Here is a 25,964-nt window from a genome sequence, read left to right on the forward strand (position 1 = left end):
TACAACTCATGATGTCACAAAGAAAAAAAATCTTTATTGATATTTGTTTTTTTTTCTCTTTCCCTTTACAATTTAGAAATCTTAAACAGCCACACCATGCTTAGTTACAGAATCAAACATGCCTGTGGATAAACTAACAAACACTTCTACAGCTAAACCTTTAAACTACGCACAGAATGCAAAAGCAGTTAGCAGGTTGGGGTCATTCATGCGCACACGTTGTCATTAGTTTGCTGCAGTTCGTCTGCTTTATGTATTCTGCGTTTCAGTCCTCGGCCTGTTGAATGTGATGATACTGAACAGAATGTAGCTCTCAACGCACAGCAGCACAGCTAAGAGGAAACACGTGATCTGCAAAAAGAGGGTACATCTCAGCATACATCCATTGCATTCCATATGTGTGTGTTCGTGTGTATGTAGGCTACTCATATGGGGAGTGTTTTTACGTTTTTTACACAGTCAAACTTTAAGGACTTGCCTCTCTTTGAGAAACAAAAAACAAGTCATTCAGGGGTAAAGGCTTGTTTAAACTTAGAGTAGCGCTCCAGAAGTGAATCTATGCCAATGCATGAAGGTTTAATGTTACTGAGCATACTGTATATACACTTAAATACATCTCACCCCTCCAATCAGCATGCCTGTGTTAATGTAAGAAGTCATAGCCATCAAGCTCAAGGTGATGAAGTAAACGCTCGCAAAGACCGAATTCAATACATCCTGAAAAGGAGAACAAAAAGAAAAGAACAAGAGCTTGAACATGCAACAGGCAGTCACACTTTTTTTTCACTCTCTCTCTCACTATGTCCAAAGCTGTAACACATCACTTACAACTAGAGGCCAAAAGAAGAAAGTCAGCCTCTTGTTGAGTTTGAGCAGGTAGAGCACCAGCAGAAGCGAGGTGATGAAAAACTCCAACGCTGTGGCTGCGATGTACTTGGGTGTTGAGGCTACAGCGAAACACACAAAAGCCACAAACAGAGTCACCTAAAGTAGAGAGGGGGAGATTGCAAAGAGAAACTGTCACTGAGATAACAGAGCCAAGAAAAAAAACACTGTGATGTTTGATAACAGCGTATTTTAAAACTGCATTGTGTACTGTGAGGCCTCCTTCCTTCTGGTTGCTTTGCAGTTTTTTTGCAACGTGTTGCACCTCTCAGTTTAGAGAGAAAAACAGGAACTGTCATTTTGAGAAGCTTTCCTCATGACATTTAAAAAGATTAAACAGGTCATGATCCACTTCAGCAACAGCCTTTAAATCACATACTAACATTTACCAGCTAAAGCATATAGCATTGTGAAGCTATTGCGCCATGTTCTGTTTCCGTTCCCCTTTTTTAACAGGCACAAGGCAGCGAAATGGCATGTATCAGCTGTTTTACACCACATTACGCCAAATGTTCAAAGTTAGGATATAAGCAGATATCTCACCATCTCTGTCATCTTCACAATCCCCCTCCTGGATTTGAGAAAAGCAGTGTCCACTTCCATGGCTGTCTGTTTTGTTGTCATTCTACAGCACGATGATCTGATTTCAACAGAGAACTCGCTCAGTCTGTTTCCTGAAACATGCAATTTCCTTTGATAGAAATAGAAAATGACTGGTCACAAGAATAGGCACTGTATTTTCACACTTACTGCTACTTATCACTGCTCAGGGGGAAAAAACACAAGCAAAAATGAGCTCTGGCTCCAACAGAAACCTTACCTAGAGCCAGAGCTGAACCACCACTGAGGGCAGACACTGCAGTGACACTGTGGGTAACACATCATATTTGCTTTTAGGATGGATAACATCATAATTAACATCTTCATCAACTTCGGTAAATGTTGAACATCAACAGGAAATAACTGAAGATTTCTGTTTCAGCAGAGTCAAACCATGCCCTAATAAGCCTACACCCTGACTACTCTGATACTCATACTTGGACTATGGTTGTGCTACCAGTTGGCTAATCGTGGCTACATTTTAAAAAGCTATGTCTTCCTCTTATTTATTCTCAGTCAGATTGGTGCATAAGCGTCTGTGAAGCTTCTCAGTCATCCAGGTCATCCTAGTCTAAAGATGTTTCACCTCTCATCTGAGAAGCTTCTTCAGTTCTAAGAGCAACTGGTGGAGAATCCCGGATTTTAAATCTTATGGGAGTCTCCCCAAGCTGTCCACAAGCTGCCATATGTTTATGAAGTGGCTGTACAGGCACTTCATAAACATATGGCACAACATAGAAGAGCCACCTTGACGGGACAAGACTCAGCTCTCCATCTGCATCTAAAGGACAAAGGTCACTCTTCCGAGGATGCTAATGTTCACATTTTGGACAGAGAAAACAGATGGTTTGAAAGAGGAGTGAAAGAAGACATCTATGTCCACTGTGAACAACCATCTTTGAACAGAGGTGGTGGCTTACAACACCAACTGTCTGTCATCTATAATCCAGTTTTGAGATCCCTTCCCAGATGCCTTAATGCCCACTCACATCCTGGGCCATCTGACCTCAGGAAATCACATGATAGTGTGGAGCTGGGCTTCAGAATGGGTTCACCTGAAACCCTCGGCTGACTGTGACCTACACCTTGGCTTGTGTAGGTCTTGGCTTGAGGGGATGAGAGGTGAAACGTCTTCAAGGAAACTTAAAGAAGTCCAGACGCTTTTCTTTCCAAGCTCCTTAGAATTGGTGCATAAGCATTTCACTGCAGATTTTACTTGTATAATTATGTATGTGAGAAATACAGCTAATCTTGACTCTTGAAATTACCATCAGATATTTTTGGCCACAGGAACAAATCCTTTATGAGCACATAGTGTATGAAGCCCTTTCCCCTCATGCCACCAAAACAGTTCTGCCCTACTGGGACATGGACTCTGGACCCCCAACGCTGTGACACTACCTTTGGATTCTGCATGTTGTGAAGTGCACTAGGTTTGCTCTGGTGGATCCCACTGCATGTATGTGGCTGGACTGATTATGGAGACCAGCACATCAGGGTGCGGTATGTATTATACCTGAACAAAAAGGTTACCCAGCAAGATGACGCTGTGTTCAATTTGGATTCCTGTGTTTGAGCAGTATACAATAATGACAAGGACCCACCATCTGCAGCAAAGGTGTCAAACACAAGGCCCGGGGGCCAGAATCACCCCGGCATAGACTCTAATCCGGCCTAACTGAAAAGCATTTAAAACAGTGAAGGAAGGTGCAATTGTTGCCCTTTTAACTATATGTTTATAGGTGTTACAGCTTTATTTTGACTGATAATGACCTGACACATAAGTTAAACATACATAAAAAATGAAATAATGAAGAAAAAAAATTTGTCTTTTTTTAATATTTAGTATAGGAATTTCTTTGTGTGTGTGTGTTTTACAATGGATTCACAAGATACCCTGTGTATCCACTAAACCTATGCACTGTACACATAAATACACGTTTTCTTTTTACACCCAATTTTACATCTTTATTTCTCACAATTTAAGCCCATACAATTTATTTCTTACAGTGTAAGAGTGCTGACAGACTTGTTTCATTAATATGAGCAGCAGTTCTTTACCATGTAGAAAAAAACCTGATAAATGCTGCTGAAATTGCACTTCTATTGCTCATATTAAGATATCTCAAGGATTAAATGTGTAATTAAAGACAGAAAGGGAAGTTTCACTGGTATGGCCCACTTCAAATTAAAGTGGGATGTATGTGGCTCACAATGTAAAATGAGTTTGGCATCCTTCATCTACACCAATAAAATCTGTTTTATCCATTCCATAGCACGTTGAAATAGAATTGGCAGATTTAAACACACAGATATAAAAATAACTGCAATCATAGTTTGCAAACATGTTTCCCTGATTTGACCGAATGCTCTTTTCTTCAAACATTGTACAAAAACACAAAGAGTTTAAAAATACATTCCTTTACACACAGAGGCTGTGTCCTATTCTATGGCTTGGCACATCTTCAGGTTTTAGTTCCTCATGTTGGCGTCCAGTACTTTTGCTCTCAGTGTGGCCAGTCGCACTTCCAGGGGTTAGACTCGGGCGGTTTCAGACACTTTCCCAACTTCTCACAGCCAGCCGGGGCCCAGTTCTATAAAACAGAGAGGTCCACACAGTAAGTACAGCAAAATGAAAGTATCAAATGTACAATGCATTGCTGATTTTTAAAGTCGTAACTGATCTTCACTAGGCTGAAAGCAGCAGATAATATTTGTGACCCACCCTTTCCACAGTTTCCTGTCCTGTGTTCTGGTTCGTATCAAGTCTTTTTCTTTTTTAAATGTTAAACTATGAATACATATTATCCCAGTGTAACATTTTTCATCAAAAAACGTAATTGATTGAAAAACTGATTATTCTTTCCCAATACACACCATGCATAAAGTGTATTTTTCAAATACTGAAGTGGTGCCATGAAATTTTAATGTCTTCTTACTTCAAATTCACCAGTTTGACCTTGAGCGGTCGTATTACCTGCTAGGTTGTGCACATTTTCTTGTGCACCATTACTCTAAAAGTAGAGTAAATGACAAAACCATGTTAAAAAGATAAAAAAAAACAAAAAAACTTTTCCTTATGAAAAATGCAGAATAAAAAGATGCAATAATTCAGGCTTTTAAGCATTTAAATGATCACACTTCTATCAAAGACAGGAATTGGACGCAATGTAGCATGTTTATTTGAATGACCACCAGGGGGCAGTGCCATGCCACAAATAAGGTGATCGCTTGGGGAGACAAAGCCAGGCTGCTTTTTAAATAATACCGTTACAATAACACTGAAAGAGAAAGTTCCAGACAGAAGGGGAAGATGTCATCAAATCGGTACACACTGATATGTAAAGTTAGCACACAAACAACAAAATAAAAGCTACGATTGATTCAAAGCAAGGCCAGGAGCCCTCTCTATTTTAGCTTGTTCTCCCATAGACTTCTTTCTTTCTGGCCCTTAAAGGGTTTATCATTGTCACCTACATATCAATTTATCTGATGTATACAGCTGAGAAGAGCACCCGATCTAGTAGTCGGATTTACAACATAACAACTGATCTTAAGCATGACCGTAAGAGATGTATTTAGTTATATTGTGTCTCACCATCACTGCACTGTCACACATGTTGAGCTGGGGAATGCCGGGCACCAGAGTGTCTTTATGCTGCTGCACAACTGCAGATATCCCGCTCAGAGCGTCATGGTACTCCTTAGAAAGAACACTGCCAACACAATAAACAGCTGGGTATTATCGGCAGAGCACTTTCAAGTAAATGATTATCATTTTAGTTAACCAAAGCTCCAAAACTCCAAACATTATTCATTTATATTGATGCATGACAAGGAAACATGATAAAAACTAACATGTGAGAAAATTTTGTGCTTTAAATTGAATGATTGTCAACAGAGATGCAAAGTATATTTGACTAATTGATGACATCATCTTGTAGTAATGTTACAAAGAATAAAATCAGATTTTAATATATTAAATACCAAATTTTCTTTAACAGCAATCTGAACAGTTAATCCTGAATGGAACCAGTTGTTTTATGTTCTGGACAAAGTACATATGAGAAAGGCAAGGCTGCTTTTGTGTTTGAAACACACGGAATAAAGATCACCCATTTTTCTACCTTTCTGTTCATGTATCTAGTGACAAAACATGACTGCGGCCCACGAGCGTTACTCATTATATCGGTGGGGGGACGAGCCGCAGCTTTCGATGACAAAAACAGAAACCTAAACACATAAACACACACACAGGCTGTCCACTCTTGTACCCTTTGGGAAGGCACGCTCAGCAGGATGAACTATGTAACCCCCATCACATCCCCTGTCTCTCAATTACTGTTGTTGGACACCAGTGAGCCCGGGCACCTCTGTGCATTATTATATTCAGAGTGTAAAACACAGGGGCCCTGAAGGCTTTCAAAGGAACGCTGCTCTCAATAGGACCTGTAGGGTTAATGGGCTCTGTGTGTGTGTGTGTGTCTGTTGGGGGAGTGAGCGTCTGGTGGCGTGACACAGGGATAGACAAATATCAGCAGTGCAATTACACCCCTGATACACTCGCAGGCAGCACCTGTGCCAGCCTTCCATCCTCCCTCCACTGCAAACGCAATGCTCTGATTGGCCCCTGGGGAACATGTGCATGTGTGTGAGGTGAAGTGTCAATTAGAGTAATAACCCCAGGCCCTGTCCAGCTCACACCTACCCTCCCTCTTAGATCTCCCACAGGGCAGCAAGGCTTCCTCCATCAACCAGCACCTGCTCCTTTCCTTGATACTCACTCTTTACTTCCTCCTGCAATTACTTGACTGGTAGCGCTCGCTGCAATTAGTCTCTCTCCTTGTGCGCTGCGTTTGTCATAAGCTAACTATCTATGCATTGTGACCCTAGCTGATAGGGAAAAACCAGATTGCTCCGCTGTGTTAAACATCCAGCATTCAGATTAAATTGCTTCAGCTATCTCAAATCACAAATTCTGCTTTTTGCTCGATCTCGATCAGCAAGAGGGATATTTCATTCCCCTCCTATCTGTGCCGGCTCCTGATTGTTGCGATTCATTTTGCGATACGTGATGAAGCAGCTTAACAGAAGTAAATGTAAGGGAGATTTATCAGGCTGCTGTAAGTATTCAATTTCTCCGTGCAAGTGTGCAAAGCAAAGTAAAGCAAAGCGCGAGAAAGTTGCACGAGACGCAAAGTTTTCCATTGTTTTGTCTATGCGCCAAAAATCTTACAGTGCAGAAGCTCTAAATCAAAAACTAATAATATCATTTGTTTATACCCCCTCTGCAAACAAATAATGAAAAGCCCACAGTCAGCACAGCTCATTATCATGATTATAACCCTTAGCTTACTAGTGTAGAGGCAAAATCTGGAATAATAAGCAGGCTGTATGCAAATGGAGTCTTTTGATTTATAATGTATGGCACCCAAGGGGGATGGGGGCATAGCTCAGGTGTGTCACCGCTCTGATTACTGATTCATAACACTATTGCTGGAACACATACACACAAACAACCACACAGTAGCAGAAGGTGGGGGAATTGAGGAGACAATCAAATACATCTGTCCTGCCTGCCCCTCCCCTCCACCATCTTCTCCACCCCGGTGGAAATTGAGCACTTCAGTGAGGGACTATTGATTGGGGACAGAAGAGCATGGTGGCAGGCAGCAGATGAGGCCAGACTTGAGCAAGGCTGCCTGCAGTGTTAGGGCTGGGGCTTACACCACACATGACCCGGGGGCTCTGGGGACAAAAGCCGAGGTAGGTGGTGAGGAAGTAGGATGTGTTAATCTCAGGGCATTAGGTCACAGGGACGAAGGGTAATGTGGGAGGCAGAGAGAGGCTTTGAGAGTCCAGCGTAGCCATCATCGAGTTAGGCTGATGCAAACCTGGATGGGTCTGTGTTTCATCCTGGACAGAAGGACCACCAACACAGACCCTGTCATCCTCCCCAGGCTCACATTCATTTACAATAGCAGGAAGACATTTTTTTTTTTTTTGCTCTCACGAAGCAAAATGGAAACAACTAGAACTTAAAAAAAGGAAATAATTCAAAACTCTCCATAACGACATGGAACTGTGCAGGAACAGAAACTGTGTACATGTGTGCGCTCTTTGCTACATCACAGCCTGCGACAGTAGTGAAGGTATGTGCACAGACAGGCCCTACATCATCTTAAGTGGCTCTTTAGGTGCTGACTAAGATTAATGATGGCCAGGCAGCCGGTCCAGCTGGGGGACCTGAGAGCACACGGACAAAACACACGCATGCTCATGTGCAGACAAACACACACACACACACACACGTGTGGATGGAGGAGCACAGTCCCGGCGGATGCAGAGGGACAGCAGCTGAGAGGCGACAAGTGAGATGAGATGCATAGCAGTAGGTGGAGGGAGAAGGTGCGAGAAGGGAAAACAAGTTTGGCGAAGAAGGAGAATTTATAGTGAAGATTAAAACGGATCGAAGAAGAACGGCACGTGAACAGTGAAGAGGTCAGGCAGCTTGGCGTTGGCGGGGGCGTGACCTTGGAGACAAACTCACTAACCCCTCTGTGCAGAAGTAAAAAAATTAAATAAATGGGCAGTTTTGGTTTGTGTGGATGTGTGTGTGTGTGTGTGCACATCTAGCACTCAGCACAACACATGTCTGCATATTGATTGGTTTCTGCCTTTATTTTTTTTATTCCTCCGAGTGAATAGCAAGGCTAAAAGGTGGGCAAACGAAAAACAGCATTAATGTTTTATCATCCAATCTCGCTCCAGAACAGAGAGGAGCACAAGCAGGAAGCAAATGAGGAGATGAGGCTAGAGCAAAAAAAGTATGAGCGGCTAAGCTGCAGAAGGCAGAAAAGAAAGGTCAGTCTAAGAGGGTTTATGACAGGAGGAGCCACAGAAAATTCTCTCCTGAAAGCATTTTGAGATTATCTTAATGTATTAGTCACTCTGTCATTTAAAAAAAAAAAGTCTACATGGTCACATTGAACATCTCGCGCTGTCCAGGCACAGCAGAAGACGGTGCTCATTCATCTTTTCACCCTTATTTAGTAATAGTTCAACGTCGGCCGTTTGCATCCTGTCTCCGTGATTCTTAACTCTCCTTGGAGAGGAGGCAGACCCACACAAAACACATTAAACAGAACTAGCTCTCAATTTAGACCTGAACAATTTATCTTGCAATTTTAACCTGCAGCGATGTACCAAAGGGTTGAGGGCCCGATAGTGATCTTTAAGGAGCTGTTTGCAATCACAAAGAGAAGGGTGTAATCAGGCGTGCTCTGGCTGAGTGGATCAATCCGCCGCCTTTTTTTTTTTTTTCATGCCGCTAAATCTTCATTGATCTTGCACACATTCAGTACCACGGGCAAACAACCTTCTTATTCTTATCCCTGCTTTCTTCCCTTTTCCCCCCCACAGCTTTTTCCTTGTTAGCCTGCTTGACTCCCCTCTTCTCCACACCTCACCCCTGATCCTCTCTGTCCGTTTCCTGGAGATCAGCTAAAAGCAAAATTGAACTTTTTTAAGGTACTGACCTGAGAGGGAACTTTTCTCCAGGATCCCGCCCCAGGTGGAAAATGAGTGGCTGGAGTGTGTGCTCCTTCTGCTCGTGAGTAGTCACATTTGGCACCTCTTCACCCGGACAGAAGTTTATGCCCTGTAAAACATGACACGTGTTATTAAGCACACTGATCTGAGCTACAGGTAAAGTCCTTCACCTAGACTGCCTGTACTTTAATCTACCCCAGAATAAGTATTCTACAATTGATTCAATTTGTTTTAAAATCAACATTTTAAAGAAGTGGAACCTTTCTTCTGTCTATATTTTCCAGTTTATATGCCTCCTGAAGCATCAGTTCACCAAACAAATCGATACTCGTGTGGCAGCAGCACGGCCGCTGCCTTCTGTGCTTATTCGTGTAGAAGACTAATCTATGACACAAAGAGCAGACCTGCCTGAAATACTATCCTAATTAAACATGAAACATAATATCTGAAGTTAGTGCAGCAAGAAAGGAAGAAATAGAATATTTGCTTTGGCTCGTATTGCACCACATAAATGACACTTAAGACATCATGAAAATAAGGATCTCAGTAATGTGATTACAATTTGTCTTTAAGTTTGATGGTTAAGGTTTTTATGCGCTTCATCATGTCCAATTAAAAAAAACAAAAAAAAACACTGCACTAAGCTCGGCAGGAGAGATGTGAGTGTTTAGGTTTAGGCTTGCAGCCACCTGCTGCCAAGAGCTGAATGCTTAATCTCATTGTAGTATGGGTTATATGCATATTGTCTTCCAATCTGCTGTGTTATTTGTGCTCCTGTTGGTACACCGTGAAGGCTTTCTCGCAAAACAGAGAAATTTTGCTGCCTCCTCTTCATCTCTCCACGCCTTCGCTCCTGCTCCCTGACTCTATTTCTCAGGAGCCTGGCAGTGATCGCAGCCTGATTGAGTCACACTCACTCCTCCAGAACCCCCTGGAGATCTGCCTCCTCCTTTAATACACACATAAGCACACGCACGCACAAACAAACTCACACTTTTGTGGGTTTTTTTGATGAGCACAACTAATATTGAAAAAGCATTCATCTGTAAGACACTGTTGCTGCCCCCCCTCTGAGATCACTCAACGGAGCACCTCAAAATACATATAGAAGAGAGAGAAAGAGTGAGAGTGAAGATAGATACCCCCCGCCCTGCAGAGCTTCCACTGATCCAGACTTGTCCTGCCTTTTAAAGTCAACTGCTTAGAAATGCAGAAAAGAATCAGGGGGGCAAAAAAAAAAACATCCCAGAGGAGCAGCAAGAAAGGCCTGCTGTGTGTATCTGTCTGACTTTTTCTCTTGTAGCCAAGATATTAGAGCAAGAACTCCATATCTGACATGACATTAATGCTATGGATACAGCAAGGCTGCTTTTAAACTGGAGCACAGTGGTCGTCATTACAAGATAAGGTGCAGGAGCATCCATGGGTGGGAGCGTGGATTTTGGGGATGGGAATGAGGAAAAAGTATTTGATTTGGCTGGATCGTTTTATGTAGACTGGACAATGTTTAAATATATTCTTTCTTTCACATATTGAATATTTGAATAATCGGAACAGCAATTTAAAGAACAGAAACAGGTAAAGATAGTAAAATGTATTTGACAAAAAAAACATTTAAAAACTGTTAAAAATATTTCATACTAATCAAGCCTCTCATGAACCCTCAGATCTGTGTTATGGCCATTGTAGTTGGTGATATTAAACAACTTAACTTTAAGTTTACTGGAGTTTTTGCATTTGCTCTATCTTAACAAGCATCGAAACTGAGCTAAAACAGGACATTTCTGCATGTATATCAGTTGTGTGAGTGATTAAGAGAGCTTCAACCAACTCAACAGGAGAATTTCCATGCTGGATTCATGTAAATAAATGATTGGACTACAACAAAATCCTAGTTTTACTGTCACAAAATTAATACAATCCCTGTTTAAAGGAAATCCATCCTCTTGCAAGAAGCAGCTTAGTTTTGCTTTCTCTCCATGGCAGGCTTTCCAAACAAACCAGTTCAGCCTTTTTGTAATTGTACTGTTATGAACATTTAAGATGCAAACTAAGACCTGTAGAGTCTCAGATGTAGGTTGCAGATTTTTTTTGTCTTTGAGCATTGCATGGCCTGACCTTGGGGTGAATCTGCTGGGACGTCCACCGCTGGGAAGATTGGCAGCTGTCTTAAATGTTTTCCACCTGTGAATAATCTTTCTCAGTGCAGATTGATGGACTTCAAATTGTTTGGAAATGTCCTTTTAACCCTTCCCAGATTGACTGGCAGCAATAATTGCTTCTCTATTGCTGATATCTTTCCTCTTGGCATTGTGTTAACACTCACCAGAATGCTCAAGCCGTGCAAACTGGCAAAACTGGCAAAAGTGTAATATGCTATGTGTTATTTTTCATATGAGGTTGCCTTGCTTTAAGACTTGCTAAGGACCAGATTATTTTTTATTATGTCCTGATTTGTAAAACCTTTGAATTTATAGAGGGTGTGGTTTACTTTTCTCATTCTGCAGAATGAAGGCAAAACATCTAAAAGAAACAACTCCAACCAAAACACGTTACTGACTGGAGGGAAGCTCCAAGTATGATCATTTATTTGTGCTTTTACTTGAATGAACAATAATTTCTGCTGCCTGGGGTTTGTCAATACTATAACATGATGCTATGACGAATCACGGGAGTTATTGTCTTTTTCAACATTAATGATGAAATGATGTGACGAGCTGAGTTTATTACAGTTTTATTCACACTATTTTTTATTCTAATAAATCTTTTATTTAATAATAGATCAAAAGGCAACAAGTAGCATTAGCTGCAGTAACATTAACTGCTAACCTAGCATCAGATGAGTTGACTGCTTAAGCTGTTACTTGAGCTAATGTTATATCCGATGCTCAGAATAACTTAGTGAATATTTGAATTACTTTAAGCTTATTGTCACCATTATTATCAAGTGTTTACAGTGTGAGAGTAACCAGAGAGTGTAAAATGGATGTGACAGGTTCATTTGAGGATTACAGTTTTCTTTGAACATTGTTGGAAATATTTTGACAACATCATATGTGCTTTCATTCTTTCATTTATCAATTAGTACTTTTACTAAATTAAAGTCTGATTGTGTTTTTTTCACCAGTGTGCATTAAAGTGTGTGTTAATGTAAAAATGATAAAAGTTATAATTCAAGTTTAAAGTACATCAGCTATGGCACAGCCTAATTCTTGTCAATTTCTTCAGTTTCAGTGATGCCAAGAAGAGGTATTCCCAGTACAGTTGTCTCAAAAAAACATCCTTTTTCAGTTTTCGCCATATGAAGCATCCAGCAAGGCTACTCACAGTTGCATAGGTTACTCAGCAATCCAGATAAAAGGGAGACACAGTCACGACAAACTATGTTTCACAATATTAACATCAATACGCTGCCTCAAAAGAATTTGATGAGAGGCATTTAAGCCTGTGAAATTTCTCATTTTCCTCATGGCTGAGCAGCACAGACTCAGCCAGGACAGAGCAACACGTCTCCCAGCCATTAACCTGTAATTTCATTCTTCTTTAGAGACACACATCTTCCTTCCTTGTTTATTTTTCAGCAAGGAGCACAAAAAAAGCCAAATTGTACTGCAGCACATTACTTACAAAGCAGCAATACACATTTCATTTCAGCGAGGAGTGGATTTCATTGTATATCACTATCATGAGACGAGTTAATCCTCAGTGTATATAGGGTGGGTTATCTTTAACATGAGTTTAGTAGGAATGATCAATTACAAAGAAAGTAGAGCATTACCTTTAAAGCAGATGTATGAAAAGTGAATGTGGGCAACACAAGAAGAAACAGTTTAGGAGTTCATAATGACATCGGGGATTTGTCTTGTAGGAGCTCAACCGTCGGTCAGCGAAACACACTAGACACGCACGTCTGTACAAAGAAGCCCGAACATGTATGTGCATGTTTTTTTTTCATTCTGTCTTTTCTCTCTCCCATGTGCGCGCACACACACACACACACACCAATCGATAGGCAACTCACAGGCAATCAGACGCCATTATTTGTGAAGTTCCACTTCAGTTCACATGAGTTGATAAAGGAGGCTACTATTGATTCAGCGGCCCTGAAGGAGAGAGCAATTTAAGCAACCGATGGGGCATAAAACAAACTGGATCACAGGAAAGGCATAGCCATGGAGGGAGGACAGAAGGACATGTTTTTATAGATGGGCTCGGGGTAGCCAGGGAAAAAAGAAAAAAAAAGAAAACGCACTATACTTTAGCTTCTCAGGTGCCAGATTTCACATTTCTATTGATATTTTTAATCCGCACTGAGTTGATGTAATTACGCCTGAGCGCTATGATGCCAAAAGAACAAGCAGGTAATGATGATATGTAAATTTTGGGGTGGGGGTGGGGTGTGTGTGTGGGGGGGTATTTCCACTGGAGTTTGAACAAACAAGTCATCTGGTTGATGAATGATGTACATTCGCTTATGTGGGGGCTCTTCATTAATATTCATTACACTGATGTACACAGCAGTCAACTGATGAGCCGCTCTCAAGATAACACCAGCAACAGCCAAAGTGTTTGTGTGTTTGAGTGCGATTAGGAGAGACAAAGGAGGAGGATGTGGCAGTGCAAATGAAGAACTGAGGAACAGAGTTGAACTGTTCAGAGGGAATCTCACCTGTCTAAACTCCTCCCATGAGTTGCTCCAGGTCCAGTAGTGTGCCTTGTATTGTCCAAGCCTCACAGCCATCAGTTCATTCCCACGGTAATAAAATATTGGCCTGAAGATGGTGAGAAGAGGTAGAAATGAAGCTCAGATTTACTTCAACTTGCATATATTAACATCAAATTGCCTTAGAAAATGTCCAATCTTGCACTTTTTTTTATACATCAGAGGAGGAACGTGAACTCCCTAAAAATTACTCAAACTGTGTTGTTTTTTGGTCAAAATTAAGAGTCTGTCACTAGAAAAGGAGTGAATAATGGCACAGAAAGCAAAAGTTGTGGGAGCCACACAGGTTTAAAAAAATATCATCCTGATGGACACATGAACCTTTGTACAGTGTTTTTATGCATTTGTATGAAACCCTCAAATGTCAACATTTTCGTAGCATATAGCAAAAATACATTAAGATTCATTGTAGAGGAAATTACACTCGTCAGCCACTTTATTAGGCGCACCTGCTAACGCAAATATCTAATCAGCCAATCACATGGCAGCAATTCAGTGTCTTTAGGCACGTAGACGTGGGCAAGATGACCTGTTCAAGTTCAAACCGGGGATCAGAATGGGGAAGAAAGGTGATGTAAGTGACTATATATTTGGCATGGTTGTTGGGGTCAGATGGTCACCAGTAGATCAGAATCTGCTGGTCAACTGGGATTTTCCAACACAACCATCTCAGAATTGAAACATAAGTAATTCAAATAACCACTTGTTATCACTAAATCTGCAACAGACCTTGAAGCAGATGGTCTGCTAAAAAAAGGAAACTGAACAATAGAAGATTTCAAATACACTGCCTGGTCTTGTGAGTCTCAATTTCTGGTGCAACATTCAGATGCAAGGGTCAGAATTTGGCATAAATAAAAAGAAAGCATTGATTTATCCAACAATTTAGACTGGTGTTGGTGTAATGTTGTAGGGGATATTTTCTTGAGGAGTTAAGGAAGACCAAAAGTGTGTGTGTGTGTGTGTGTGTGTGTGTGTGTGTGTGTGTGTGTGTGTGTGCTCACCTGTTTTTGAGTGGCTGGGAGGAGTTGAGCAAAACAGGTGTTAGGTCCAGTCCGTCTAGGATTCGATCATCAGGAGGGTTGATGCCAGCGAGAACCAGACTAGTGGTGAACAGGTCCATGACATTGGCCAACTGGAAGTTCACCTAAAGACAAGAGAAGAAAATAAACGGGTCTAGTAAAATAAGATGTTCCACACACACACACAGAAAAGCATGTTTGTTTGAGGACCATCCACAGAGAAACACACTACTAGAGTTTTGTCTTTTAAACGCTTGTTCACATCTTTCACGGGTTCTGAAATGTCCTCCTTGATGACTGAAGTCCTTGAAATCAAGAATGAGCTGTGGCAACATGCTAACAATGCACAGTCATGATAAGCATTCGTTCCATGTGTGGTTGTGTGTACACACGCAGGAAAAGAGATGCATTTCAACAGCCTCCACTCTAACCTCTGCATGCAGGTTTATTATTAAAACTCCAAAATGCTTCTCTTTCTAAATTAGTTTTGGGAGGGAAAAAGGGGGAAAAAGGAGGAGCAAAAAAAAAAAAGAGGAAAGGAGAGGAAGTAGAGAGAGGACAAGACATTGGCGAGAAGGTGGCTGAAGCTAGAGCGAGCTGGCGTTTTATCTCCTTCTCCCAATCCCAGTGAAAAGCGTTATTTTATTTATAAACTTTGAACTATTTTGAGATAAAATGCCATTTTTTTGCTGTCATCCTTGATCTTCCATTCCATTCTCTCCTGAGCGAGCCTTAGAGGGAGACGGCACGCTCACAATCAGATAGCGCTATCAGCCCTCTGCAGCTGCACCGCCATGTGCCGCTGTGCTCCTATCGGCAGCCAGCACACATACAGGCGTACACACAAGCTCCTAAGCACTGAAATGAATTCCCCTTTTCTTCTGTATCCACAGAACTAGCCACAGAAAGGGCTCTGCAATGCACTCCATGATCTATCTGCACATCCAGACGCTCTTTCTCTCTTTCGTGCGCGCGTACACAAACATGGAGAGATTTGGTCCTTTATTTCATTTTTCTTTTTTTTTTTTTAAGTCCCTCTAACACAGACACACATAGACCGTTAAAGAAGACAGGACAAAAGGACAAGAGGAGAAGCAGCACTGACATTTAGTTGGGAATAACTTGCGTCTCCAAAACTGAAAGTTTAAAACTCGGACTGGTCTGACAGAGGAGTTTATCTCACGAGTTGCCATCTTTTATTTCCTCCCTTATTAGCTCTGCTCTCTTTTGCAGTCTAAGCTGGGGTTTTTTTTCAAATCACCCTTTGTTCTTTTCTCTTTTGTCCCACTCTTTGCTCCCTATTAATGTCACATTTTCCTGTTTCTCCATTGTAAACAGTGATGTTGTTTATCTGAGGAGGCAGTGCTTCTATCCCCATCTTTGCCACTCTGCCAGTGTGTCTGCAGCCTGATAACCCACCGAAGGGGATTGCGATGCTCAACAATGTTGTGGCACTGTCAGCCCACCCACCTCCCAATCTCTGTTCCTGTAGCCACCATGCAGCCCCTCACCTGCCCTCAGGCACAGGGAGAATGCTTCAGAGCACCCGTGCGCCCTCATCTCAGATCTGCTCCTTCCATCCTCCAAAATATACAGTAAGTGAATGACTAATCAGAAACCTTCACCTGCACTCAGACTCGTGTCAGTTTAATTGAGTCATCACTCATATTCATTCACTGATAACAGGCTTTATTTTCTATTAATAGGCATGGAAATACCAAGCTCATGTAAATGAAGCCAATGGAGAAACCCTACAAAACCTGCAGTTATGAGTCAATCCCTGTGGACTGCCATATTAACATCTCTAACTTTCTAGCAAAATTAAATATGTGAACAGGCTGATAACTATATGCAGGATGTGTCTGAACTCGCCTGTTTGAACTGTATCAAGGCCTAAAGCTATGCTCTATCTACAGCCAGCCAGTCTGCTGTCTATCTGCTGGGTTTAACCTCCACCAGTTCAACTCACTGAACTGGATCTCTTGACTGTTTTAGTGTTTGTGCCTTCTGGAGTTTTTAACGTGGTTGTAAGAATAATAATATGGGCTGCTATGCTACTGTTCTAACACCCCTTCCAAGATGCCTGTGCTACACTTTTGATGTGCTACAGTGTGTCTTTTGCCTGGTTCTGCTTAAAGCTTCTTCCTGTTAAAAGGGAGTTTTTCTTTCCCACTGTAACCAAATGCTTGCTCAAAGGAGGTCATTTGATTGTTGGGGTTTTCTCTCTAGTAATGAAGGGTCTTTACTTTACAATATAAATCACCTCAAGGTAACTGTTGTTGTGATTTGGCACTCTATAAATAAAAATAAATTAAACTAAATTAAAATTCTGGTATCGCATGTTCTTTATAAATAATAATAAATAAATAAACCAAGATGACAGCAGACACAATGCTAACTGTTGAAATAGTATTTTTGTCTCCAATTCCCAAATGCTCCAAAAACTTTCTCCTGATTTCTGTGTTGGGTCACTACAATAAACCTGATGAAATCCCCCATTTAAGAAAAGCTTGGTAACTTGTCTCCAGCATTTTGTTCAGAGGGTTTACAGACTTTTCAAAGCACCCATCAACAGAGATTTGAAAAGACTACAAAATAAAGACAGGGGGACAATCTTTTATCTGTTATCCTTCCTCCCAAGTGACACAAAGTGATCAATTAAGAGCTATAGAGCACAGTAACTCCAGCACAATAGCCTTGTCATCACATCCCTGGATATTTCAGGATCTACAGTCCCCTTTCTACTAAAACTCGAGTCAAGTCATTACAACTACCGAACACACACACACACACACACACAGGTGTTTTAAGGTTAGAAAGGTCTCTCTCATTCAAACAAACGTGCACATATAGTTGTGTGGGAGCTAACAAAAATTACACCAACATGTTCTGCACCCTTGCATATGCATATAGAGGCACACTGGTCAATTATAACATGGCACAGGTGCAGGCAAAGCCTTACAAACGCTAAAACCATCCTGGCAGTGTGGCAGTGCTGCAATCTTTAGCACTCTTCCTCCCTTTCTCTTTTCTACACCAGCCACCTCTTTTACTTCTTCCTTGCCTCTCTCCCTACAACCCCCCCCCACCCACGCCCCCCCCCCCCCTCCTCCCGTTCCTTTATCCTGAGCGCCTGGCATATTCAGATACTGAAGTCCTCATTACGGCTCAATCCAACCTCAGCAAACACACAAACAGATTAGCCGCTTAAGACGCTCCCAATCCCCCTCTCCCTCGCTACTCTGCTGTGCTATCAGGCCCCAGCACAACCCTGTGAGATGAGCCAGGGGCAAGGCTTACTGCAGACTGCAGCCTCCGCTTGCTCCTCCACAAAATCCCTCTGCGTCACAGCCCCGTGTCACAGCTGCCCCTAATACAATTAAAAGTCATTTGCAGAACGCACGGGCTTAGGGGATCACAGTGTGGGTGGGGGGTTAAATTGGGGAATGTGAGGAGGGGGGGTGGGGCGGGGGGGAGTTGGGGCATTAATTCCAGAAATATTTTAGGAAACAGTAGAAAAAGGCTCCCACTTGCTTTGTGGCCAAAATCACAGTCTGGCTTTCTGGAGTTCGGCTCTGTTTGACAGAAGCTGGACACAGTCGGGATTAATTGACGCCAGTGGATCAAATTGTGTATGTGTAAATAGCTAATTGATACATAAACAAAAAAAGCAATGATTGTTTGAAAGAGAGAACGAGTAAAATAATTTTTCCTTTATACATAACTTGCTGCAGATTTTCAGCTCCTGGTACAATCTGATTGGGAGAAAGTCAGGGAACAACAAAGCATAGAATAATAAGCTGTCCTCTGGGTGCCTGGACTAAGATTAGACTAGCCTCTCGAGAGCACGTGTTGTATTTTATTGTGGGGTTTTTTCATGCTTTATTTGGTAAAAGCTCTAATGACTGGGGCATTCTCACTGAGCCTTCTTTGATGTGCCCAGGCCACCAAGCAATGGCAGGCTCCCTCATGCCTCCCTCAAAGGTGGTCTCCTTCCCACAGAGGAAGGGTCCGTTGCTGCCACCTGAGGAGTCAAAAACCACAAAAACACCTGCATCAATCACACGGGACACAAAAGCGAGTCAGAATTAGATTTTAAAAAGCACTTTGTTTATGAAATAATTGCCTACTTTCATTGGGGCCAGACATAACAGCTGCACCGTTGTCTGAGGTGAAGAACACAAAGGTATTATTGTCAATACCAAAAGTTCGCAGCCACTTCAAAATCTGACCGATGCTGTAGTCCAGCTCCATCACCGCATCGCCATAGCTACAGCACAAAGGCAGATCACATTTTTCACCTCGATACAATCATTTATAACCACTTGCATGACATTGTCTTTGCGTCAATAGGAGAGTCAGCAGGATAAAATGTACCGGCCTCGCTGGCTCTTCCCTAAGAAGCGTTTGGAGGCATAGACGGGGGCGTGAGTGGCGTCGACTGCCCAGTAGAGGAAGAAGGGCTGCTGAGCTTTAGTTTGACGAAGTATGAAGTCAAGACCTTCCTGCAGAGGTGGAAGAAAACGTTATTACACTGGGAATACAAAAGCCAGGAGACTTTCTGCAGCTTCTTTCACAGCATTACAGTTAAGGTAACAAGAATTCTTTTTCACACTCACTAGACACTCAAATAGTGTTTTCAAGTAAAGCAGTGAGTCAGACAAGCCTTCAATAAAACCACCTCCAAGAAGAGAGCACGGAGTTCAGTTTTTGTTTAAACTGTTTTAGAGAGAGACTCATCAGCCTTCTTAGGTATTGTTGTACTAAGGAGTCTCCAACGTGTTGTCTAGCCTGTTGAAATCAATAAAAGCAAACTGAGGAACATCTCTCGATACAATGCAAAACAGTTTCAACAAAAACACACATTCTAACTGTCATGTAGGCAGAATACTGTATTATAGTTTTAGCAGTTTATTAACGCTGAAACACTGAAAACTGAGCTTGCAACCCAGGAAAAGGGTGGTTACAATTAATCTAAAACCCTTTGCTAACTACATTTCAGACACTTACATTTGCACCATTTGTTCTTTATTACAAAAAGAGATAATCATTTTGCACACAGATAAATATTTTACAGTAGATGACTGTGAATTTGCCAGTTATCCAAACAAAACTTAACAGTTACAAAAAGAAATCTGATTTTTGCTTAATGTTCACCAAGTTTTAAGACATGCTGCCTTTCACAGGACCGCCCTCTTCCAGTGATGACACACCATTCCAGCATGCAGTGTGTTTCTGCATGCTGGTTTTGATCATGTTCCAAACTGAATGGGAAGGACTGCCGCAGCAGAGATAATCAGTGCACTTCCTCTGGTTAAATTACAGTAATTATTAAAGGCCCGAATTAGGCTTTACCTGCATTCATTATTTATTTTCAATTATGTTTTTAATTTTTTCATATTTGGGTGAGCCAAGGTAAAATTCTGTATTCTGGCAGGCAGTAACATTTTGTCCCCGCCTTATGAGAGCTGGGATAGGCTCCCAGAAAGCAAAAGGTGGATTAACAAGTTGCTAGTTTAACACAGGCAGGGCCATTCTGTCAACTTCTTTACAAAACATTGCATCAAAATGTGATGTACCTGGTATGAGTGTGTTACACTGAGACAGCAACAACAGGTGATCCTTCGCTTACCATCAGGTAGATCTGTGTGAGGTTTGACTCTCCAGTCTTTCTGTCAATCTTAAAGTCCTCATAGAATCTGAAAAAAATAACAAATGTATACATTTCATTGACAACACCTTCGTCCCATCTGAATAATAGCTAAGTTCAAGCTGGGTTATTTATCGTCTGTGTTAAAAAAAGATTTAGCAGTAACCTGATTGTGTCATCAGTCTGCCTCCAAACTGACTGAAACTACTGTGGACTATGTGATTAGGAGAAAGGAAGTAAATTTCCCTCCTGTTGAGGGTGTTTGCAGGAAATTTTGGTGAAAGCCATATTTGGGAAGTGTCAGCGAAGCTGAGCAGAGGGAACTGTTATGAGGCGCTGCTGAAGCGTGGCGCGGCAAACAGAGAAGCAGTGACAGGCATCTCTTTCTTACGCTTCACTTCCTCCAGGTGTCCTCGCACACAGCCAACGCAACCTGCCGTCTCTTGAGGGCATGTGTGTGTCTCCCTGTATATGTGCCTACGTGTGTGTGTGCTTCTGTCCAGGGCCCAGGTATGCGGTGCTGATTAAACCCACGGCTAAGCGAAAAACACGCCCGGCTGCCAGTTCCAATGACCCTGAATACACATATGGCTGTTTTGGGGAAAACAAATGGGCGGAAAATGGAATACACAATCACAGCTGGTACAAAGAAGGAAGAAGGGCGGGGGGGAAGAGACACTCAACTCATCCTGAGGAGCAGACAGCCAAACTATTCCACTGAGTCATGGGGAAGGAGATTTGTATATAGATTTTCAGCCTTGCTGTGTGTTTGTGTGTGATATTACCTGCCAAGCATCTCAGAGTTGTTGTAAACAGGGATGTTTGGTATCGACTGGTCGTTATAAGGGCCAAAGTGGCAGTTTGGTGAACCAAACCATTCATCAAAACCGTTCTTCAGAGGAAGATACTGTGGTCTGTGGCCCAGGTGCCTATAGCGACAAATAAAGTGCATTCACACACTAAGATCAGTGTAGCTGAAGATCAACCCATATGTTTTTGTATATTTACTCTTAGGCCCTAGCTATAAAGTCAGATATTCTTGCCGATATTTTTTTTTCTAAAGGCTGAATGCAGTTTTTTTTCTGTTTGGATGCAAATACTTACAGTTCTTCACAGTATACTATGTAGAAAAATTTTCAAATTTTAGAGGCTTAAAACTTGACACTGTGCATCTGCTTTACTGACTAACAAAATATGATGGTGGCATCAGGAAGACTTTGTTCTCATCTTAGCTGCACAGAAAGTCTATGTAATCTTACTTAAAGAAAAGAAGAAGAAATAAGAAAATAAACACTCTTTTTTTGTATATTTGCAAATATACTGCACCATATACTTCCACCAGCACTCCTTCCACAACTGATCGTTGCTCTCTAAACCTTCAGAGACTTTAAAACCTGAGAAAAGATAAAGAGCTCACCACTTCCCAACTATCTTGCTGACATAGCCCTTTGTCTTCAGCAGCTGGGGTAACAAAATCTCATCCTTGGATATACCTCCTACTATGTCCTGTGGTGTGTATGCTGCAAAAAATAGATCCAAATTTAAGGTACTGAACTTTCCTTTGCTGCAACTATACTGTAAACTGCACAGTATAGATAATGCAGTGAGAAATCAGCAAGAAATTATTTGCACAACGCAAATGCACTCACTATTCAACTTTCCAGACTTCTAGGGAGACTTTTCAGACAAAAACAAAACTACCTTTCAATATATGTAACTAAATGATTCTACAACCCAAGTCCCAACATGGGTATAAGACATTTAGAAAAATGTCCCGGAGCACTTTCTTTAGCATATTTGGGCTCCACTGGCACATGAATGTGGAAAGTCTCATCCCACAATGCCTGTGTCCATTTTAGATAGAAGCTTTTTATTATAGATTTTGAAATAATGACTTAATTATTATTGTTAGTTAATAATTATTACTTCATTATTATTTAATTACTTCAGGTTTTTTGCAATATCTGTGTAAATAAGCGATTTCTTTTGTATACTTTTTCGCCCTCGACTTTGTTTGTGTTTATTTTATTGAGCTGTTGTTTTTCTTTAGGGATGAATAAATTATTTCTTCTTCCTCTTTGTCTCATTATTATTACATTTTGTCCAAACATGCTGTTATGTTGTGAAATAATTATCTAAGGACTGCAGCTCAAGATAGGGTGGCTGCAGTGAGCTTGTCTGGGTTTAACACCAAGCTGCAGAACTAAACCAGTGAGCAACAAGGACGAACAACAAGAGGAAGTGAAGTACAAGTGCTGTCTTACTGTATAATCTATGCTTAAAAACTAAAATATTATATTAACAACCCCACCCGTCGCATATCTTTTAGTCTATTTTATATTGTAACTAAGAAACTCACTAAAAAGTAAGCCTTGTTTTTAATTATTAATAGTATTTTTATATCGGACTGTATTTAAAAGATAGCTCTACCCCCTATGACATCTGTCCATTTTTGGACTCCTGATTTGAAGCCTCCAAGTTATTGGCTATTTAAACTAATGCAGTGGGCATTGGGGTGGCTCCATGGCTCTGACTGAAAAACCAGGTGATGTAACTGATGTAAGTGGGACTTTAGGCTATAATTAACTTTAATTATTAACATTAATTATTAACATCTTCGGAACATCTGTTTTCAGCAGCAGGAAACGTTGCATCAAAGTGCAGGTCAAGTCTTAATTCTGAGAATGTTGATATGTTCGCTTTTCTTCATTGCAACCACCACATGCTCAGTCATTCACCACTTAAACATGCAGACACACACATGCACAAATACACATACACTTGAACACACACCTTATCTATAGCATCCAGAAAATACAATACTATCTAAAATCTTTTTACCTCCTACTAATGTAAGAAAGCTGTCCAAGAAGGCAGACCAAAGTTTCAGTTGAGGTTGTGTGTGTACCTTTTTTGTTATTAGTGTATTTGTGATTAGAACTGAAGCTATCATTTTATTTTAGTAATCGAGTAATCTATTGATTATTGTATCGATTAATCGAGTAATCGGATAAGAAATACTTTTGCTTTGTTAATGAGCAATAATAAATTGGAGGGGCTGGAGGCTAGTTTTTTTGTGCTTCTCATAACAGATGTTATGATGGTGCATGATGGTATCATTTTAAATATTAATGTATTAATATTAATTAAACACAATATTTAATATTATTTCACTATCAATCTGAAAAATGTCACAAAAGTTTTGTAATTAATATGGTCTAGGTCACCTGATGCCCCCCTTTAGACTCACCCCTGTCTGCTTCAGGTATCACTGCATGGAAAATAGGACGGCTGCTGTCAGCCAACAGGAAGCTGTATAATTTAAACAGTCTGGTATCAGGCTAAGTTAATAGTTCATCTGCATATTTTAATACAAATTCTGGAGGCTTACTGCTGATTTTTTGTTGTGAAAATTTTCTTTAAAAATTATTTTATTTTAATATAGCGTGTAAATACACTGAATTTTTTGGAATATTTGTTATTTCTCATTAATAAGACAAAACTAGTTATCATCTTATTACCTGATGAATCCATGGAACAATCAATAATCAATTCAAACTATCAAAAGATGCAGCCCTAGTTTAAAGTTTTTTAATATTCAGAGACTATAGCCATGTTTTATTTACAGTCTAAACATCAGACAAACCTATTATGTGTTTATTTGTTATGCTATGTAAATATACCAATACTGAGGCTTTTTTCTTTCATCTTATCTGGACGCAAACATATATAATAGTTATAAGGCATTAGCAGCAGGGCCTTTTTTAACGCTGTGTGAGGTACTTGTGAGTAACAATGTGCATTCAGTCTTTTACCACATTTATGGCTTGCTTAATCACATCAAGCTTGCTCTGTCATGGCCTTTGCCACACAGTTGCAAACATTTTGGACATGTTGGCTTCCTGCTCTAAACACAGTTAAGAAAAAAAAAAAAAACGTTGCTTGCATGATCGAGACAAGTTTTCATGCTCATTTATTTTCCACACTTATCCAGACTTTGACATTGCTAAAAATGAAAATCCATAATATTGCACAGTGCTTATGAACCCTGTACAGAGACATTACCGTTTCTGGCACGGGCATTAGTAGTGTAGAAACCATTTCTGATGGGCAGCCTCCCGGTGAGAAGTGCAGCTCGAGCTGTGGAAAAATAATGATGTCATTAGACAAGTTGAGTATGCATTTTACTTTTCTGACACGCAAATAGAGTGAAATGTGCTCCAATGGAAATGGCCCACATTGAGATTATAAATGGTTTACTGTCTAGCTAGTATTTTGGATAAACTCTTAAATGCAATAAACAAATACAGTTGCCATTATAAAATGGCGCCTCCAGCGTGATGTGTACATCAGCTTATTGCAAAATTGTTTTGTGCAACTACTGACGTCCTGCTTTAGTTAATATTAATAGTGCTCAGTGCGTGGACATTTGAAAAAACGTTTCTTGAGAAATGCAAGCGCATTGTCATTAAAATGACCAAATTGGTGATGTTGCAGTAACATTTATGATTTTCTGTATACTCTGTTTTGCACAACATATTTTATATTTTATAATATTTAAAAAAAATAAATGTTCTGTGATAAATGTATACTTTCAATCTGTAAATCAGTTGTTCTTTCAAAAATGTTAAAAATGCACAACTGATCAATTCAGTTCAGTTGTATTTATATCGACCCAAATCACAATCACTTCAAGGTGATTTATATTGTAAGCACTTGATGACAGTGGGAAGGAAAAACTCCCTTCTAACAGGAAGAAACCTCCAGCAGAATCAGGCTCAGGGAGGCGCAGCCATCTGGCATGACTGGTTGGGGGTAAAAGGGAGGAAGACTGAAAGGAAAGAAATTATATTATCCACTAAAACAAGAAATGCTGGTTTATGTCAGTGTTACATCGTCTGCTGACTTACAGGGGGAGCAGAGTGGGTTGGCAGTGTAGAAGTTTGGTAGGAGCATCCCTTCAGCTGCCATGGCATCCAGATTGGGGGTTTCTTTAGAAGGCTGGCCAAACACCCCCAAGTCCCCCCAGCCCATCTGAACAGCAGAGGGAAATTTATTACTCACTCCATACATATGAAGTCACATTTAGATTAGAGTTTACAGCCTGCGGTTTACATGAAGTAAAGGTGAATAAATTACTTGAATAACAGTTGCAAGCCAGCACAGAACGACCCCGAATAAAACCTCACAGGTTTAACGAGAAATATGCAGCTCAGCCTGTCACTTACAGTACTGCACTCTGAGGTAAAATTGTAACTAAACATACAAACCAATAGAGGAAAGAAGAAGAGAAAAACTCACGTCATCCATGAGCATGATGATAATGTTTGGAGTTGGAGCGTTTGGTAGGTTTTTTGTCCAGGAACAACATATTATTGTTCCAAAAAAAGTTATCAGAGTTAGAGTAACCATTATTCCCATGGCTGTGCAGAAGTCATATGAGCCTCTGCTACAAGGAAGTGTTATGTTTGTCTTCGTGCAAGTTTTCAGCGCAATATTTGCGCATACAGGAAACAGCAGCTCTTACGATGTT

The 25,964-nt window shown here is 40.8% G+C and overlaps 2 protein-coding genes and 1 long non-coding RNA gene across 4 annotated transcripts; 1 reads left to right on the forward strand and 2 right to left on the reverse strand.

The window, feature by feature from the left end:
• Nucleotides 1-43: 43 nt before the first annotated feature.
• On the reverse strand, nucleotides 44-1,812 carry LOC146525560 (proteolipid protein 2-like). The gene is made up of 5 exons (XM_085168476.1): nucleotides 1,706-1,812; nucleotides 1,429-1,576; nucleotides 829-984; nucleotides 622-717; nucleotides 44-351 (listed from the first exon to the last, which is right to left on the reverse strand). The coding sequence occupies exons 1-5, from the start codon at nucleotides 1,810-1,812 to the stop codon at nucleotides 250-252; spliced, it is 609 nt and encodes a 202-aa protein (XP_085024602.1). The 3' UTR covers nucleotides 44-249.
• On the reverse strand, nucleotides 1,452-25,895 carry galns (galactosamine (N-acetyl)-6-sulfatase). 2 transcript variants are annotated; one of them, XR_014875270.1, is made up of 15 exons: nucleotides 25,733-25,895; nucleotides 25,342-25,465; nucleotides 24,497-24,571; nucleotides 21,849-21,951; nucleotides 21,217-21,360; nucleotides 20,414-20,480; nucleotides 19,159-19,286; nucleotides 18,912-19,051; nucleotides 18,702-18,805; nucleotides 14,764-14,906; nucleotides 13,706-13,808; nucleotides 9,024-9,145; nucleotides 5,084-5,201; nucleotides 1,706-4,079; nucleotides 1,452-1,576 (listed from the first exon to the last, which is right to left on the reverse strand). XR_014875270.1 is itself a non-coding variant. In XM_085167840.1 (14 exons), the coding sequence occupies exons 1-14, from the start codon at nucleotides 25,850-25,852 to the stop codon at nucleotides 3,993-3,995; spliced, it is 1,578 nt and encodes a 525-aa protein (XP_085023966.1). In that variant the 5' UTR covers nucleotides 25,853-25,895; the 3' UTR covers nucleotides 1,452-3,992. The 2 variants fall into 2 exon arrangements, 1 of the variants encoding a protein (XP_085023966.1); XM_085167840.1 differs by having other exon boundaries at nucleotides 1,452-4,079.
• On the forward strand, nucleotides 15,598-17,108 carry LOC146525562 (uncharacterized). Its single transcript, XR_014875430.1, has 2 exons — nucleotides 15,598-16,376; nucleotides 16,488-17,108. It is a non-coding gene; the product is annotated as an uncharacterized LOC146525562 (long non-coding RNA).
• Nucleotides 25,896-25,964: the final 69 nt, after the last annotated feature.

Source organism: Neolamprologus multifasciatus, chromosome 1 (assembly GCF_963576455.1).
Source record: "Neolamprologus multifasciatus chromosome 1, fNeoMul1.2, whole genome shotgun sequence".
Classification (NCBI taxonomy): Eukaryota; Metazoa; Chordata; class Actinopteri; order Cichliformes; family Cichlidae; genus Neolamprologus; species Neolamprologus multifasciatus.